Here is a 20,458-nt window from a genome sequence, read left to right as displayed (position 1 = left end):
TATTGGGTGAAATTCCACAGTGTGCCATCGAAGGGGAGAGAGAGAGAGAGAGGGAGAGGACTGCATTATATACCCAACTCTTGCATAAACAGATTGATATTACACAAGCTAGTATCGATCATAGCTACATGTCATTCTCACACCCAATACAATCATACTCATACCCACATGTACACCAACACAAAAGAAAACACACATAGATGCTGTCTAGGTCACCCATTCTCCCGAGAGTGTGTAAGGGGATGTGGATGTTAGACTGATAGAGATAGAACAAGTGAAATTATGTTTTAACAGTTAAAAATGTAGAGAAGAGGAGAGAAAACAGACCAGAGGCTGTTTTTTAAAGTGTGGAAGGATAAGTGCAGAACACTAAAGAAAGGGAGCATGGAAATGGAGAGATGTTGAAAGATGAAGGGAAAAGTAATGAGAGAGAGTGGGGGGGTGAAGTAGAGTGAGGAAGACAAGGAGAGAAAGGATGAGAGGAGAATGTTTGAGAGAATGTATGAATCTTTAAGAGCAGAGAGGTGAAGTACTAGAGTAAAGGTGTAGCTAGTGATAGAAGGTTTTCTATTCTAGCAAAGTACTTCAATCTTTGTGAGAAGGTGAGAGATGTTGTGAGAGAGGTGGAGATGAGACTTAGTGAGAGAAAAGAACAGATGAGAGAGGTGGAGACAGACAGAAAGTGAGAGGGTACTGAAGTACCCAACGTTAGAGAAGAGGGTATTGTGGTGAGAGGATGATCCTTGAGAGGACAGAGAGAGTAGAGTAGGACTGTAGTAGTGTGAGAGGAGAGGGGAGGGGAGGGTATTTTACTCAGATCCTCATTAGCTGTTGTGAAAGACTACTCTTCCTGTGGTTCCCACAAAACATATCAAAAGAGAACCATGGCGCTCTCCCAGAAGCTTGGCTGGTGCGTAAAACCCAACGAATTCAGACAAACTAAAGGTGTTATAGGTTCGCACACAAAACATGAAACATGACATAATACAGAACATTAATAAACAAGAACAACTCAAGGACAGAACTATGTCATTTTAAAAATGGCAAACATAGCCTATATATCAATACATACACACAAAATATCTAGGTCAAATAGGGGAGTGGCGCCGTGAGGTGTTGCTTCATCTGTTTTTTGAAAACAGGTTTGCTGTTCATTTGAGCAATATGAGATGGAAGTGAGTTCCATGCAATAATGGCTCTATATAATACTGTACACTTTGTTGAATTTGTTCTGGATTTGGGGACTGTGAAAAGACCCCTGGGGGCATGTCTGGTGGGGTAAGTGTTTGTGTCAGAGCTGTGTGTAAGTTGACTATGCGAACAATTTGGAATTTTCAATACATTGTTTCTTATAAAAATAAGAAGTGATGCAGTCAGTCTCTCCTCAACTCTTAGCCAAGAGAGACGGGCATGCATAGTATTTATATTAGCCCTCTGATTACAATGAAGAGCAAGACGTGCCCCTCTGTTCTGGGTTAGCTGCAGCTTAACTTGGTCTTTCTTTGCAGCACTTGACCATGACTGGATAATAATCAAGGTAAGACCAAGCTAGAGCCTGCATGACTTGTTTTTTGTAGTGTGGTGTCAAAAAAGCGTATCTTTTTATTATGGAGAGACCACTCCCCGTCTTTACAACCATTGCATCTGTTTTGACCATGACAGTTTACACCAAGCAATTTAGTCTCCTCAACTTGTTCGACAGCTCTACATTCATTACCAGATTCAGCTGAGGTCTAGAGCTTAGGGAATGATTTGTGCCAAATACAATGCTCTTAGTTTTAGAGATGTTCAGGACCAGTTTATTACTGGCCACCAATTCCAAAACTGACTGCAACTCCTTGTTAATGTTTTTTGTGACTGTAGTAGCTGTATTTGCTGACACTTATATGTTTGAATCATCAGCATACATGGACACACAGGCTTTGTTTAATGCCAGTGGCAGGTCATTGGTAAAAATATAAAAGAATAGAAGGCCTAGAGAGCTGCCCTGTGGTACACCTGACACTACATGTTTGACATTAGAGAAGTTTCCATTAAAGAAACCCCTCTGAGTTCTTTTAGATAGATACACTACATGACCAGAAGAATGTGGACACCTGCTTGTCGAACATCTCATTCCAATATCATGGCCATTAATATGGAGTTGGTCCCCCTTTTGCTGTAATAACAGCCTCCACTCTTCCTTCCACACCGATCTGGACAAAACATTTCTGTATGGATTCTCCTGGCATCCGCCAAACCCAGATTCGTCCGTCGGACTGCCAGATGGTGAAGCGTGATTCATCACTCCAGAGAACGTGTTTCCACTGCTCCAGAGTCCAATGGCGGCGAGCTTTACACCACTCCAGTTGATTCTTGGCATTGCGCGTGGTGATCTTAGGCTTGTGTGCAGCCGCACGGCCATGGAAAACCATTTCATGAAGCTCCCAACTAACAGTTCATGTGCCGACATTGCTTCTAGAGACAGTTTGGAACTTGGTAGTGAGTGTTGCAACCAAGGACAGATGATTGAGCCGTTGTGGCTCCTAGACATTTCCACTACAAAATAACAGCACTTACAGTTGACCGGGGCAGCTCTAGCAGGGCAGAAATTTGATGAACTGACTGGTTGGACAGGTGGCATTCTATGACGGTGCCACGTTGAAAGTCACTGAGCTCTTCAGTAAGGCTATTCTACTGCCAATGTTTGTCTATGGAGATTGCATGGCCGTGTGCTCGATTTTATACACCCGTCAGCAACGGGTGTGGCTGAACTAGCAGAATCCACTAATTTGAAAGGGTGTTCACATACTTTTGTATATCTAGTGTAGCTCTGAATCCAAACTATTGCAGAGGTTGAAAAGCTATAAAACATATGGTCAATAATATCAAAGGCTGCACTGAACTCTAACAGCTGGCACTATGCTATTATTATACATTTCCTTCAATTAATCATTAGTGTCAGTGCAGTACATAGTTGAGTGCCCTTCTCTATAAGCATGCTGAAAGTCTGTTGTCAAGTTTACAGAGAAATAGTGTTGTATTTGGTCAAACAAAATGTTTTCCAACAGTTTGCTAAGAGCTGGCAGCAAGACGATAGGTCTGCTGTTAGAAACAGTAAACACCTTCCTCTAGACTGTAGACTCAATGTGAGCAAGACAAAGGAACTGATCGTGGACTACAGGAAAAGGAGGGCCGAACAGGCCCCCGTTAACATCGATGGGGCTGTAGTGGAGGGGGTCGAGAGTTTCAAGTTCCTTGGTGTCCACATCACCAACGAACTATCATGGTCCAAACATACCAAGACAGTCGTGAAGAGGGCACAACAACACATTTTCCCCCTCAGGAGACTGAAAAGATTTGGCATGGGTCCCTCAAAAAGGGAAAGATTTGGCTTTTTTTTTCCTCAACGAAAAGATTTGGCATGGGTCCCTCAAAAAGTTCTGCAGCTGCACCATCGAGAGCATCCTGACCGGTTGCATCACTGCCTGGTATGGCAACTACTCGGCCTCCGACCGCAAGACCGCAAGGCGCTACATAGGGTAATGCATACGGCCCAGTACATCACTGGGGCCAAGCTTCCTGCCATCCAGGGCCTCTATACTAGGTGGTGTCAGATGAAGGCCCAACAAATTGTCAAAGACTCCAGACACCCTAGTCATAGACTGTTCTCTCTGCTACTGCATGGGAATATTTTCTTAACTCTATTTCTTGAACTGCATTGTTGGTTAATGGCTTGTAAGTAAGCATTTTACAGTAACCTGTTGTATTTGACACGTGACAAATAACATTTGGTTTGAGATTAACGATATGACTGATAGGTGTCTGCTACCATCCTCAGTAACTTTCCATCTAAGTTGTCAATGCCAGGAGGTTTGTCATTCAATAACAATCATTTTTCCACCTCCCCAACACTAACTTTACAAAATTCAAACTTACAATGCTTTTCTTTCATTATTTATGCATGAATACAATGGCTCACTGTTCATTTTTGGCATTTCCTGCCTAAGTGTGCCCACTTTGCCAATGAAGTAATCATTAAAATAATTGGCAACATCAAATGGTTTTGTGATGAATAAACCATCTGATTCGATGAAAGATGGAGTTGAATTTGTCTTTCTGACCATCATTTCATTTAATATACTCAAAAATGTTTATATAATTGATCTTGGCTTCATAATAATACAATTTCTTATTTTTGTTGAGTCAGATGTGCATCCAGACTTATTAGCCACTCCTTTTCCCCCCCATCTCTTTCAACCATACAGTTGTTCAATTCCTCACCAATCCATGGAGCCTTAATTTACTGCAGTGGGCTAAATCAGGGTCACACAGAGTGTTTATTGGTAGTCTTAAACAAAACGTGATCAGGACACACATGTTGATTTTGTCCCCCCACACCAGACGTCATCAGGACACGCAGGTTGATTTTGTCCCCCCACACCAGACGTGATCAGGACACGCAGGTTGATTTTGTCCCCCCACACCAGACGGGATCAGGACACGCATGTTGATTTTGTCCCCCCACACCAGACGGGATCAGGACACACATGTTGATTTTGTCCCCCCACACCAGACACGATCAGGACACGCATGTTGATTTTGTCCCCCCACACCAGACGGGATCAGGACACACATGTTGATTTTGTCCCCCCACACCAGACGGGATCAGGACACGCATGTTGATTTTGTCCCCCCACACCAGACGGGATCAGGACACGCATGTTGATTTTGTCCCCCCACACCAGACGGGATCAGGACACGCATGTTGATTTTGTCCCCCCACACCAGACGGGATCAGGACACACATGTTGATTTTGTCCCCCCACACCAGACAGGATCAGGACACGCATGTTGATTTTGTCCCCCCACACCAGACGGGATCAGGACACACATGTTGATTTTGTCCCCCCACACCAGACGTCATCAGGACACGCAGGTTGATTTTGTCCCCCCACACCAGACGTGATCAGGACACGCAGGTTGATTTTGTCCCCCCACACCAGACGTGATCAGGACACGAAGGTTGATTTTGTCCCCCCACACCAGACGTGATCGGGACACGTAGGTTGATTTTGTCCACCCACACCAGACGTGATCAGGACACGCAGGTTGATTTTGTCCCCCCACACCAGACGTGATCAGGACACGAAGGTTGATTTTGTCCCCCCACACCAGACGTGATCAGGACACGCAGGTTGATTTTGTCCCCCCACACCAGACGTGATCAGGACACGCAGGTTGATTTTGTCCCCCCACACCAGACGTGATCAGGACACGTAGGTTGATTTTGTCCCCCCACACCAGACGTGATCAGGACACACAGGTTGATTTTGTCCCCCCACACCAGACGTGATCAGGACACACAGGTTGATTTTGTCCCCCCACACCAGACGTGATCAGGACATGTAGGTTGATTTTGTCCCCCCACACCAGACGTGATCAGGACACACAGGTTGATTTTGTCCCCCCACACCAGACGTGATCAGGACACACAGGTTGATTTTGTCCCCCCACACCAGACGTGATCAGGACACACAGGTTGATTTTGTCCCCCCACACCAGACGTGATCAGGACACACAGGTTGATTTTGTCCCCCCACACCAGACGTGATCAGGACACACAGGTTGATTTTGTCCCCCCACACCAGACGTGATCAGGACATGTAGGTTGATTTTGTCCCCCCACACCAGACGTGATCAGGACACGAAGGTTGATTTTGTCCCCCCACACCAGACGTGATCAGGACACACAGGTTGATTTTGTCCCCCCACACCAGACGTGATCAGGACACACAGGTTGATTTTGTCCCCCCACACCAGACGTGATCAGGACATGTAGGTTGATTTTGTCCCCCCACACCAGACGTGATCAGGACACACAGGTTGATTTTGTCCCCCCACACCAGACGTGATCAGGACACACAGGTTGATTTTGTCCCCCCACACCAGACGTGATCAGGACACACAGGTTGATTTTGTCCCCCCACACCAGACGTGATCAGGACACGTAGGTTGATTTTGTCCCCCCACACCAGACGTGATCAGGACACACAGGTTGATTTTGTCCACCCACACCAGACGTGATCAGGACACGAAGGTTGATTTTGTCCCCCCACACCAGACGTGATCAGGACACGCAGGTTGATTTTGTCCCCCCACACCAGACGTGATCAGGACACGCAGGTTGATTTTGTCCCCCCACACCAGACGTGATCAGGACACGCAGGTTGATTTTGTCCCCCCACACCAGACGTGATCAGGACACACAGGTTGATTTTGTCCCCCCACACCAGACGTGATCAGGACACGCAGGTTGATTTTGTCCCCCCACACCAGACGTGATCAGGACACGCAGGTTGATTTTGTCCCCCCACACCAGACGTGATCAGGACACGCAGGTTGATTTTGTCCCCCCACACCAGACGTGATCAGGACACGAAGGTTGATTTTGTCCCCCCACACCAGACGTGATCAGGACACGCAGGTTGATTTTGTCCCCCCACACCAGACGTGATCAGGACACACAGGTTGATTTTGTCCCCCCACACCAGACGTGATCGGGACACGCAGGTTGATTTTTTTCCCCCCACACCAGACGTGATCAGGACACGCAGGTTGATTTTGTCCCCCCACACCAGACGTGATCAGGACACGAAGGTTGATTTTGTCCCCCCACACCAGACGTGATCAGGACACGCAGGTTGATTTTGTCCCCCCCACACGTGATCAGGACACGAAGGTTGATTTTGTCCCCCCACACCAGACGTGATCAGGACACGCAAGTTGATTTTGTCCACCCACACCAGACATGATCAGGACACGAAGGTTGATTTTGTCCCCCCACACCAGACATGATCAGGACACGAAGGTTGATTTTGTCCCCCCACACCAGACATGATCAGGACACGCAGGTTGATTTTGTCCCCCCACACCAGACGTGATCAGGACACGAAGGTTGATTTTGTCCCCCCACACCAGACGTGATCGGGACACGTAGGTTGATTTTGTCCCCCCACACCAGACGTGATCAGGACACGCAGGTTGATTTTGTCCCCCCACACCAGACGTGATCAGGACACGAAGGTTGATTTTGTCCCCCCACACCAGACGTGATCAGGACACGCAGGTTGATTTTGTCCACCCACACCAGACATGATCAGGACACGAAGGTTGATTTTGTCCCCCCACACCAGACATGATCAGGACACGCAGGTTGATTTTGTCCACCCATACCAGACGTGATCAGGACACGAAGGTGGATTTTGTCCCCCCACACCAGACGTGATCAGGACACGAAGGTTGATTTTGTCCCCCCACACCAGACGTGATCAGGACACGAAGGTTGATTTTGTCCCCCCACACCAGACGTGATCAGGACACGCAGGTTGATTTTGTCCCCCCACACCAGACGTGATCAGGACACGCAGGTTGATTTTGTCCCCCCACACCAGACGTGATCAGGACACGCAGGTTGATTTTGTCCCCCCACACCAGACGTGATCAGGACACAAAGGTTGATTTTGTCCCCCCACACCAGACGTGATCTGGACACGAAGGTTGATTTTGTCCCCCCACACCAGACGTGATCAGGACACAAAGGTTGATTTTGTCCCCCCACACCAGACATGATCAGGACACGCAGGTTGATTTTGTCCCCCCACACCAGACGTGATCAGGACACGCAGGTTGATTTTTTCCCCCCACACCAGACGTGATCAGGACACGCAGGTTGATTTTGTCCCCCCACACCAGACGTGATCAGGACACGCAGGTTGATTTTGTCCCCCCACACCAGACGTGATCAGGACACGCAGGGTGATTTTGTCCCCCCACACCAGACGTGATCAGGACACGAAGGTTGATTTTGTCCCCCCACACCAGACGTGATCAGGACACACATGTTGAAATATCAAAAATAGCATTAAATATTTATAGCAATTTAGCTAGCTAGCTTGCTGTTGCTAGCTAATGTGTCCTGGGATATAAACATTGGGTTGTTATTTGACCTGAAATGCACAAGGTCCTCTACTCTGACAATTAATGCCCAGATAAAAGGGTAAACCAAGTTTGTTTCTAGTAATCTCTCCTCCTTCAAGCTTCTTCTTCAGATTTTATATGGCGGTTGGCAACCAACTTTAAGGTGCATTACCACCACTAACTGGACTGGAGTGTGGACCTCCGTTCATCTTTCAATCACCCACATGGGTATATGCTCCTAAAAACCAATGAGGAGATGTGAGAGGCTGGACTTGCACTGCGTCAAGCGTCACAAATAGAACCAAGTTCTATTTTAGTGCCTAGCTATGCAGATGCTAGTTGACATGTGCGAGCAGTGTGGGTGCACAGATTGAATAACATGTATGTTTACATTTATTTTGCAATGCTCTCGCACGTGGCGCGGGCGGTGTGGTCAGCATGTTACACTTTATATACATTCCAGAAGACTGAAATATATCAAAACCGTTTGACATAGAAACATCAGATTTTCGGCGTTGAATTTTTTGTTTGTTTATTTAATTATGAAATTATGAAAAATATGAATAACATTCCACCCATGAGGCCACTAGGTCATTTGACTGCAGGAAAGAGCTATCTACCAGTTCTAGAAGTCAGTTTCTTAAGAGGTGCATGTTTATCAATAATTGGAAGAAGCAATTTCATAAATTCATCAAGTGCAACATCTGGATGCTCCTCATTAATCACATCAGACCAACAAATACTTTTAACATCATCCACATAAGAGTCACAGCAAAATATTTTGTATGATCTATTATACACTATTTTAGGCCCAACATTTAGAAATTTGGCTTTCCTGGATATTGCCACTATATTGTGATCACTGCATCCAATGGGTACAGATACAGCTTTAGAACAAAGTCCTACAGTATTAGTAAAAATGTGATCGATACATGTGGATGATTGTTCCTGTAGCGTTTGTAAACACCCTGGTAGGTTGATAAATAACCTGAACCAGATTACAGGCACTGGTTACAGTAAGAAGCTTCCTGTTGAGTAGACAGTTTGATAAAAACCAGTCAATGTTCAGGTCCACAAGAAAGTAGACCATTCTGTTTACACCACATATCAAGCATTTTACACACAGTATTTAGATACTGTTAGCACTTGGTGGCCTATAGCAACACCCCAAAATAATAGGCTTTAGACGAGGCAGGTGAACCTGCAACCACAACACTTGACATGAGATCTTCTCTAAGCATTACAGGGATATGGTTCTGAATATACAATGAGTATAGAAAACATTACGAACATCTGCTCTTTCCATGACATAGATTGACCAGGTGAAAGCTTGGAGACAATTGAGACATGGATTGTGTACGTGTGTCATTCAAAGGGTGAATGGGCGAGACAAAGATTAAAGTTCCTTTGAACGGGGTACGGTAATAGGTGACAGGTGGTTAGGGAAAGGGGCACAGGTTTGTTTCAAGAACCGCAACTCACAGAACCGCAATTCACCCCCTTGGCATTTTTCCTATTTTGTTGCATTACAACCTGTAATTTAAATAGATTTTTATTTGGATTTCATGTAACGGACATACACAAAATAGTCCTATTTGGTGAAGTGAAATGAAAAAAATGACTTGCTTCAAAGAATTATACAAAATAAAAAACGGAAAAGTGGTGTGTGTATATGTGTTCACCCCCTTTGCAATGAAGCCCCTAAATAAGATCTGGTGCAACCAATTACCTTCAGAAGTCACATAATTAGTTAGATTGCACACAGGTGGACTTTATTTAAGTGTCACATGATCTGTCACATGATCTCAGTATATATACACCTGTTCTGAAAGGCCCCAGAGTCTGCAACACCACTAAGCAAGGGGCACCACCAAACAAGCAACACTATGAAGACCAAGGAGCTCTCCAAACAGAAGTACAGATCAGGGTTGGGTTATAAAAAAATATCCAAAACATTGAACATCCCACGGAGCACCATTAAATTCTTTATTAAAAAATTGAAAGAATATGGCACCACAACAAACCTGCCAAGAGAGGGCCGCCCACCAAAATCAGAGAGGCAACAAAGAGACCAAAGATAACCCTGAAGGAGCTGCAAAGCTTCACAGCGGAGATTGGAGTATCTGTCCATAGGACCACTTTAAGCTGTACACTCCACAGAGCTGGGCTTTACGGAAGAGTGGCCAGAAAAAAATAAACAAACATGTTTGGTGTTTGCCAAAAGGCATGTGGGAGACTCCCCAAACATATGGAAGAAGGTACTCTGGTCAGATGAGACTAAAATTGAGATTTTTGGCCATCAAGGAAATGCTATGTCTGGCACAAACCCAACACCTCGCATCACCCCGAGAACTCCATCCCCACAGTGAAGCATGGTGGTGGCAGCATCATGCTGTGGGGATGGTTTTCATCAGCAGGGACTGGGAAACTGGTCAGAATTGAAGGAATGATGGATGGCGCTAAATACAGGGAAAATCTTGAGGGAAACCTGTTTCAGTCTTCCAGAGATTTGAGACTGGGAACGAGGTTCACCTTCTAGCAGGACAATGACCCTAAGCATACTGCTAAAGCAAAACTCTAGTGGTTTAAGGGGAAACATTTAAATGTCTTGGAACGGCCTAGTCAAAGCCCAAACCTCAATCCAATTGAGAATCTGTGGCATGACTTAAAGATTGCTGTACACCAGCGGAACCCATCCAACTTGAAGGAGCTGGAGCAGTTTTGCCTTGAAGAATGGGCAAAAATCCCAGTGGCTAGATGTGCCAAGCTTATAGAGACATACTCCAAGAGACTTGCAGCTGTAATTGCTGCAAAAGGTGGCTCTACAAAGTATTGACTTTGAGGGGGTGAATAATTATGCACGCTCAAGTTTTCAGTTTTTTTGTCTTGTTTGTTTCACAATAAAAAATATTTTGCATCTTCACAGTGGTAGGCATGTTGTGTAAATCAAATGATACAACCCCCCCCAAAAAAATCTATTTTAATTCCAGGTTGTAAGGCTACAAAATAGGAAAAATGCCAAGGGGGGTGAATACTTTCGCATGCCACTGTACCAACACCTCCCCCATAAGCATTCCTGTCTCTTCTATAGATGTTATATCCTTGTATTGCTACTGCTGTATCATCAAAGGAATTATCTAAGTCGTCTCAGAAATGGCTAATATATTAATGTTATCTGATGTTAGCAAGTTATTGATTTCATTAACCTTATTTCTAAGGCTACATATATTAATATGGGCTACTCACATGCTGAGATTCTATCAGAGAGGAGAGAGGCTGAGCTGGAACAGAGCAGCTCACATTCCAGCTACTGTAACACTAGGGAAGGAGAAGGGCTACAGCACCGGCCCCCGCCTTTCTTTCCTCCTCTCTCTCTCTCTCTCTCTCTCCCCTTTGTTTTTTTTGCTCCCCTCTCAGTAACTCCACAGTTAAATTCAGATGCTGGTGGCAGGCTACAATTAAGTGTATCTGTAAAGAGCTCTGGAGTCTTGACTCTTTTGTGTTTTCACTGAAGACACTCACAGCGGTACACAAGACATCCATCATCCTTCTGAGACACGCTGGCACAGGTTGTTTGTTTTCTTTTGGTTTTGAAGAGGAGGGGGTGTAGCAGCGTTCACACGGGGACTGAAGAGACCCCCGCCGTTACAACGCTGTCCCGCGCCAACACAGGGACACAGGGGGGGTAAGTTACCTTCTGATCTTTTTTAGGGGACAAAGACCACCCTCCACCCCCCCCCATTATGCGTCTTTACTCAGGCAATGCTGAGTGTAAGTGCTTTGACCTAAATGAGCATGATATGCTGATAAGCTATATGGTGTTGTCCTCTACTTATCAGAGCCTGTATGTTGTTGTCCTCTACTTAGCAGAGGCTATATGGTGTTGTCCTCTACTTATCAGAGCCTGTATGTTGTTGTCCTCTACTTAGCAGAGCCTGTACGTTGTTGTCCTCTACTTAACAAAGGCTATATGGTGTTGTCCTCTACTTATCAGAGCCTGTATGTTGTTGTCCTCTACTTAGCAGAGGCTATATGGTGTTGTCCTCTACTTATCAGAGCCTGTATGTTGTTGTCCTCTACTTAGCAGAGGCTATATGGTGTTGTCCTCTACTTATCAGAGCCTGTACGTTGTTGTCCTCTACTTAGCAAAGGCTATATGGTGTTGTCCTCTACTTAGCAGAGGCTATATGGTGTTGTCCTCTACTTAGCAGAGGCTATATGGTGTTGTCCTCTACTTATCAGAGCCTGTATGTTGTTGTCCTCTACTTATCAGAGCCTGTATGGTGTTGTCCTCTACTTAGCAGAGGCTATATGGTGTTGTCCTCTACTTATCAGAGCCTGTATGTTGTTGTCCTCTACTTATCAGAGCCTGTATGTTGTTGTCCTCTACTTATCAGAGGCTATATGGTGTTGTCTTCTACTTAGCAGAGGCTATATGGTGTTGTCTTCTACTTAGCAGAGCCTGTATGGTGTTGTCTACTACTTATCAGAGCCTGTATGGTGTTGTCTACTACTTATCAGAGCCTGTATGGTGTTGTCTTCTACTTATCAGAGCCTGTATGGTGTTGTCTTCTACTTATCAGAGCCTGTATGGTGTTGTCTTCTACTTATCAGAGCCTGTATGGTGTTGTCTTCTACTTATCAGAGCCTGTATGGTGTTGTCTACTTATCAGAAGCTATATGGCATTGTTCTAAAAGTGAGAACATGTTTACTGATGGGGGTAACAACTATTAGGCAGGATAATGTCTTACTTCCTACAGTGTTGCTTGTCTCTTATGTCTTTCCCTTCCCACAGTGTTGCTTGTCTCCTATGTCTTTCCCTTCCCACAGTGTTGCTTGTCTCTTATGTCTTTCCCTTCCCACAGTGTTGCTTGTCTCCTATGTCTTTCCCTTCCCACAGTGTTGCTTGTCTCTTATGTCTTTCCCTTCCCACAGTGTTGCTTGTCTCATGTCTTTCCCTTCCCACAGTGTTGCTTGTCTCTTATGTCTTTCCCTTCCCACAGTGTTGCTTGTCTCTTATGTCTTTCCCTTCCCACAGTGTTGCTTGTCTCCTATGTCTTTCCCTTCCCACAGTGTTGCTTGTCTCCTATGTCTTTCCCTTCCCACAGTGTTGCTTGTCTCCTATGTCTTTCCCTTCCCACAGTGTTGCTTGTCTCTTATGTCTTTCCCTTCCCACAGTGTTGCTTGTCTCTTATGTCTTTCCCTTCCCACAGTGTTGCTTGTCTCTTATGTCTTTCCCTTCCCACAGTGTTGCTTGTCTCCTATGTCTTTCCCTTCCCACAGTGTTGCGTGTCTCTTATGTCTTTCCCTTCCCACAGTGTTGCTTGTCTCCTATGTCTTTGCCTATTTTGGATGTGTTATGGTGGGTTTCCCGGCTGAGAGGGGTGGAGGGGGGTTTCATTGAGGTTATGCTGTTTTTACAGTAGACGTTTAGCTATAGTCTGAACAGTCTTTTGAAGGAAGGGGTCTGGTGTGAGGGAAGTTGAGAGTTGAGTGCTGGTTAGATTAGCTAGTCGGGGAGATGATCAGGTTGCTTGTGGAGTGTGTAGGGCTGTAAGCTGGATCTGGGGTCTGAGGGAGGGTGAGTAGGCTGCACCACTGAAGGAGCAGAACACCCAGGGCATTGATGAAGGATTAGGGCCTGACATTCCACTGTGAGGGAACATGGGAGGAAACACAGCCATGAGCGTGGTTGGGGTGGTGTGTGTGCGTGTGTGTGTGTGTGTGTGTGTGTGTGTGTGTGTGTGTGTGTGTGTGTGTGTGTGTGTGTGTGTGTGTGTGTGTGTGTGCGTGCGTGTACAGTTGAAGTCGGAAGTTTACATACACTTAGGTTGGAGTCATTAAAACTAGTTTTTCAACCACTTAAACTATAGTTTTTGCAAGTCGGTTAGAATATCTACTTTGTGCATGACACAAGTAATTTTTCCAACAATTGTTTACAGACAGATTATTGAACTTATAATTCACTGTATCACAATTCCAGTGGGTCAGAAGTTTATATACACTAAGTTAACTGTGCCTTTAAACAATTATGTCATGGTTTTAGAAGCTTCTGATAGGCTAAGTGACATAATTTGAGTGAATTGAAGGTGTACCTGTGGATGTATTTCAAGGCCTACCATCAAACTCAGTGCCTCTTTGCTTGACATCATGGGAAAATCAAAAGAAATCAGCCAAGACCTCAGAAAAAAAATTTGTAGACCTCCAGAAGTCTGGTTCATCGTTGGGAGCAATTTCCAACATGTTCATATGTTGAAGCAATATCTCAAGACATCAGTCAGGAAGTTAAAGCTTGGTCGCAAATGGGTCTTCCAAATGGACAATGACCCCAAGCATACTTCCAAAGTTGAGGCAAAATGGCTTAAGGACAACAAAGTCAAGGTATTGGAGTGGCCATCACAAAGCCCTGACCTCAATCCCATAGAAAATGTGTTGGCAGAACTGAAAAAGCATGTGCGAGCAAGGAGGCCTACAAGCCTGACTCAGTTACACCAGCTCTGTCAGGAGGAATGGGCCAAAATTCACCCAACTTATTGTGGGAAGCTTGTGGAAGGCTACCCGACACTTTTGACCCAAGTTAAACAATTTAAAGGCAATGCTACCAAATACTAATTGAGTGTATGTAAACTTCTGACCCACTGGGAATGTGATGAAAGAAATAAAAGCTGAAATAAATAATTCTCTCTAATATTATTCTGACATTTCACATTCTTAAAATAAAGTGGTCATTCTAACTGACCTAAGACAGGGATATTTTACTACGATTAAATGTCAGGAATTGTGAAAAACTGAGTTTAAATGTATTTGGCTAAGGTGTATGTAAACCTCCGACTTCAACTGTATGTGTGTGTGTGTGTGTGTGTGTGTGTGTGTGTGTGTGTGTGTGTGTGTGTGTGTGTGTGTGTGTGTGTGTGTGTGTGTGTGTGTGTGTGTGTGTGTGTGTGTGTGTGTGTGTAGCTGTACTTTTGACAGCTTCACTTGGCAGACTGTAACGTTGGAACAAAGTGGAACAAACCTTTCCTGTTGTGTTTCTCCTACAAACATGACCGTGATGTTCTGGAAAATGAGTGTGTTTGTGTGGGTGGGCGTGTGGGTACTTCTGTTTGATAAGCTGAGTAAGGGTTTTGTTGAGAAAAGTGTTTCCATTGTTTCACTGTGACAGTCTCTTTTAGTAATATTAATAGCTAGTAAGTTTAATTTAGTTTCCATGCCCTGATTATGTAGTCACAATATGGCCATAATTGTTGGAAACTTAACCAGCACAATCTCACAGTCTGTTGTAACCTACAGTCTCATATCTGTCTCACAGTCACACTGCCTCAAATCAGATCCATCTCAAGTTGTGTTGTAACCTACAGTCTCATACCTGCCTCCCAGTTGTAACCTACAGTCTCATACCTGTCTCACAGTTGTAACCTACAGTCTCATACCTGCCTCACAGTTGTAACCTACAGTCTCATATCTGCCTCCCAGTTGTAACCTACAGTCTCATACCTGTCTCACAGTTGTAACCTACAGTCTCATACCTGCCTCCCAGTTGTAACCTACAGTCTCATATCTGTCTCACAGTTGTAACCTACAGTCTCATATCTGTCTCACAGTTGTAACCTACAGTCTCATACCTGCCTCCCAGTTGTAACCTACAGTCTCATATCTGCCTCCCAGTTGTAACCTACAGTCTCATACCTGTCTCACAGTTGTAACCTACAGTCTCATACCTGCCTCCCAGTTGTAACCTACAGTCTCATATCTGTCTCACAGTTGTAACCTACAGTCTCATATCTGTCTCACAGTTGTAACCTACAGTCTCATACCTGCCTCCCAGTTGTAACCTACAGTCTCATATCTGTCTCACAGTTGTAACCTACAGTCTCATATCTGTCTCACAGTTGTAACCTACAGTCTCATATCTGTCTCACAGTTGTAACCTACAGTCTCATACCTGCCTCCCAGTTGTAACCTACAGTCTCATATCTGTCTCACAGTTGTAACCTACAGTCTCATACCTGCCTCCCAGTTGTAACCTACAGTCTCATACCTGCCTCCCATACACTCTCATAGTCTCACAAAATGAGATAAACACAGGTAACAAGTGGTTTGTCCTTCATAAAGACCTTGGTTGCCAATACTGTCAGACCTAGAGACCTACGCAGGGGAATGTGCAGGTGGTATTCCGGCCAGGTCTGGCATCCCAGTCACAGGATTCTTTCTTCTCAGTTGCATATGAGCAAGTTGGCTTTGAACAGTCATCTGTCTTGTTTACCCACCAAACAAGTCTAAGCCATTGTTTATAGTGCTGTGTGCATGTGGACATATCATACATTTTTGATCCCACATTTTTGGTGTCTTTGAGTGTGTTCTATGTACAGCAGGGAAGTCAGTCCTTTGGGTAAGAATGTGGGTACACAGACCGGTGAGCCACTGCAGCCCCTTAAAGAGTTCAGATGTTTTGTGGCCCCCACCCGCCATCAAAGTTGCCCATCCCTGATGTATAAATATTTATTTTATTATTCATCAAAAAATCTTCCTCTCTTCTGTTCCAGGGACCCAGGTCAAAGATGGCAGCCAGCTCCGGGGTCGAAGGCAGCCATGTTGGTGAAGGTGAACAGTATTGGCAGGAAGCAGTCCGTGGTGCCCGCTAGCACCCAGCACCTCAACACTCTCAGCCCTGGGAGCCCTGCTGTGTACCAGGTCCACTCAGACAGCCCCAGACCCATATCCAGCCCTGCAGGCAAGATGGCTTCCCCTGTGGACCACAAACAAGCCTTCCACCTGAAGAAGGGAGACAACGGTAACTTCGGCCTGGTGATGCCCTCCACTGGCAGCCAGGTCTACCAGACTCCACAGAGGTGTCAGGCTGGCACCCCCCAGCCCTCCTCGCCCCATTACGGTGCCACTCCGCCCATCTATGATGAACCACCCATGGAAACACCTATCTATGATGAGCCCCCGATGGAGGTGGAGGGGGCCGCCCTCCTGAACAGGTCCTCCACCCCAACCACCAGCCTGCAGAGGGTCCGCCAACCCCAGACCCAGCCTCAGCAGCAACCCAAGCTGCTTCAATACCCAGCCTCTCATCTGGCCTCCAAACACAAGAGGAATCCCTCCGCCACAGAGTACAGCCCCGCTGGACGGGAGTGCATCAAACACATGGTCAACGTGGACCCTGCCACCTGCAAGCAGAGCCCCATATCCCATCCTATCCAGACAGAGCAGGCCCCTGCTCCAGACACTGACTTGCCCCCCTCTCCATCCCCATGCCCAGTCGTGACCCAGCCCAGGCCTAAGGAGGTGAGCCTGGAGAAGAAGCAGTCGTGGCGTCTCCTGGAGACCAGCGTGAGGAAGAACATGGATGTCCGACACAGCCGGCAGAACAGTGTGGCCTCCCAGGAGTACCCAGCGCTGGCCGCCGTCACCTACCAGGACTCAGGCTACTCCACCGGGCCCTCGCCCAGCTTGAGGAGGAAGAACCGCCGGAGAGCCCTGGGAGGGGGGGCTGGGGGAACAGGGCAGGGCCGGCCAGGCTCAGTGGGCAGCAGTGGGGAGCTCAGTGCCCTGAATGAGAAGCTGATGGCAGAGATGCGGGTGGTGGTGAGTCGCTCTAACACCCTGCGTGGCAGCAAGGCCAGCCTGGACACTGAGATGTCTGACAGCTCTGTACCTCGGGCCCGTTCCCCCCTGGACTCCCCGAAGAAGTACAGGGGCCGCAGCGCCTCCCGAGAGGACATCAGCGCCAGTAACCGCTCTCTGTACCGGACCGGGAGCGGGAGTACCCATGGCGACGTGCCCCTCTCTCCCCTGGCGTCAGAGGGCATGGTGCGTCAGAAACGGACCTATGAGAAGGTGGACACTCTGGAGAAGAGCATCATCAGCCAGAACAGCCTGTCCTCCTCGGAGCCCCACATGTCCCTCTCACAGGTACAGTTCAGTACAGGCCGCCTCTCAACACTGTGTACTCTATCCGGGTGTGAATGTTAGACTTGTCTTCGCTGTGTCTTAGCATTCAGACCTCTTTGTGTATACCCAGTAGAAAACGGGCCTGTTCCTCTGGCGTGTGGTATATATAGTTATGTGTTGATATGTTGACATGTGTCGGGTGGCTGCTGAGTTCCAGCACACTGGTTGAATCAACGTTGTTTCCTCGTCATTTAAATGAAATTACGTTGAACCAACGTGGACTAGACGTTGAATTGACGTTTGTACGCAGTGCGAGGGCCGATCCAGCCTGCTGTTCTGCTGGGTATAGAACAGAGTGTTGACATATGAAAGGGCGGTCTGTGTGAGGAAAGCCCTGTACTCTCATATGACTGGGCGTGGGCTAATTAGCCTCGTTAGGTGTATTACTGCAGGTCAGCTGGAATGTCTACCATCCATGCCCTGGGAATTCTCTCTCCATCTCTCGCTCACTCTGTCTCTACCAAAAATAAAGCTGCTGCCTTTCTCCTTGCTATCTTTATAAGCAGTTCTAGGGAACAGCAATTGTTCTATTTTCCTCCCGTGTTGTGTTGGAGATGTGGCAGTGTGTAGGCGATGCTAAGGGAAGGCATTGTGAGGCAGCAATCATCTCTGTCTCTCCCTGTCTTCTTTTGTCTGGGATTCACCTCCCTCTCGCTTCAGCCTTCAGGAGAAAAATTGGACGCTGTCGACATCCTGTCGCCGTAGGAACAATGCAGAAGAAAGCTGCTTGTTCTCAGTTTCCTGTTGCCAGTCTGTTCCATTCCAGGAAAAGGGCTTTGCTTCGGAGTTCCTTGAATCATATTGGAGCTGTTTCTAATCACATGTTTTATCTCTCATTTCCTGTAAAGAAACAACAACGTCACGTTAATGCAGTGTGTGTATTGCCACCTGAGACAGCCCCAAGCCGCCTCCTCACCTTGTTTTAGAAATAGTGTATAGTGTGATTTGGGTTAGCCTAGTTGCTCGTTGTGGCTGATTACTTATAAAGTTAAAGTTGTTTTTGTCAAAGGCTTTATCAACTCAAACCGCATCCACCCCCACAACTAGGAGACCGGCTGCTCTGCAGGGACTCTGAACAACCTGCACATAAAAACTAAAACCACAGAGCAAGGACTCCACAGGCTACACCTTTGCGGTAAACAGGAAAAATAAACATGAAACACGCATGAGTTTTAATGGGGGCGAGCGCGCCACTCCCCCACGTGAGGTGTCGCTCAGCTTTCCAAATCCATAAGGTGGCTTAGTCACCTCCACCAAGAAAACACTGCATGCCTGGAGAAGATCTCCTGCAGAGAGAACGAGAAAACACTGCATGCCTGGAGAAGATCTCCTGCAGAGAGAACGAGAAAACACTGCATGCCTGGAGAAGATCTCCTGCAGAGAGAACGAGTGAGGAAAACACTGAGGAAGAGAGAGGTTCCATTCCGCTCTCAGCATCCATCTGTCAGGTGAGTCAGTGATCGATGTGCAAGGATGTGCAAGGACTCTAAGTGCTTTGAGAGAACTGGATCATAGGATTCAGTGGGCGTGTCCGAATGCCCATAAATAGTAGCCATTTGGGGTTTGCGTAAAAAAAAAATTACAGGATGTTGTACTCATTTCACCTTTTCATGCTATTGAGGAAGATAAGCATCTTTCCAGACTTCCGTGTGTTTAACAACAGCTGATAATCAGCTGAGGGGACACGCTGTACCAACATGAACGAATAGCGGGAATCAACGCAATTGTGCATTAGGTGATGCGTTCTCAGTAGGATGAGCCTAGTATGTTGATATATTAGTTGCTTACTGCATTAGTTTTTACTAAACAGTACATTCTAAATAGTATGTAGTACAATTAGTACACAGTATGTAATTTTTACTAAACACTACTTTCTAAATAGTATGTAGTACGATTAGTATACAGTATGTACTCTTTACTAAACACTACTTTCTAAATAGTATGTAGTACGATTAGTATACAGTATGTACTTTTTACTAAACAGTACGTTCTAAATAGTATGTAGTACAATTAGTATACAGTATGTGTAAGTAAGTAGTAGGCATGCCAGATTTCAGACAGGCCACTATGTCAGTGAATCAGAGAGATGAAGAATGAGGTGGTAAACAGTATGGAGACAGGAACACTGAACACAGTACTGAACACAACAGCATCTAGATCACCCTGCAGAAAGAAGTGGTGACTACAGGGCCCTACCTGCCTACCTGCCTACCTGCCTACCTGCCTGCATCCTCTTGACTACTGTAGATAGGAGGACCTCCACTGGAGTGGGAATGTGTGTATGTGTGTGTGTGTGTGTGTGTGTGTGTGTGTGTGTGTGTGTGTGTGTGTGTGTGTGTGTGTGTGTGTGTGTGTGTGTGTGTGTGTGTGTGTGTGTGTGTGTGTGTGTGTGTGTGTGTGTGTGTTTATATTGAGAGATTGTACCATGCAGTTCAGTGAACTGTATGCCAGATCAAATGAAATAGAGGACGAGTGACAGCGAGTGGGAAAGAAAACACAGATTTGATCCTGGCTGCAGTGTGTCATGTGTTGAGCTGGGCT

At 46.1% G+C, this 20,458-nt stretch overlaps 1 protein-coding gene across 1 annotated transcript in view; it reads left to right on the top strand.

Annotated features, from left to right (window-relative positions):
- The window catches only part of LOC120061424 (rho GTPase-activating protein 39-like), a 151,722-nt gene that overhangs the window by 82,201 nt on the left and 49,063 nt on the right, over window positions 1–20,458 (top strand). The window contains exon 3 of the mRNA XM_039011223.1: window positions 16,504–17,878. Coding sequence (XP_038867151.1) covers window positions 16,504–17,878 — 1,375 coding nt within the window. The remainder of the gene's footprint in view (window positions 1–16,503; window positions 17,879–20,458) is intronic.

This window comes from Salvelinus namaycush, chromosome 16 (genome assembly GCF_016432855.1).
Source record: "Salvelinus namaycush isolate Seneca chromosome 16, SaNama_1.0, whole genome shotgun sequence".
Lineage (NCBI taxonomy): Eukaryota > Metazoa > Chordata > Actinopteri > Salmoniformes > Salmonidae > Salvelinus > Salvelinus namaycush.
This window is presented reverse-complemented; position numbering and strand designations above follow the sequence as displayed.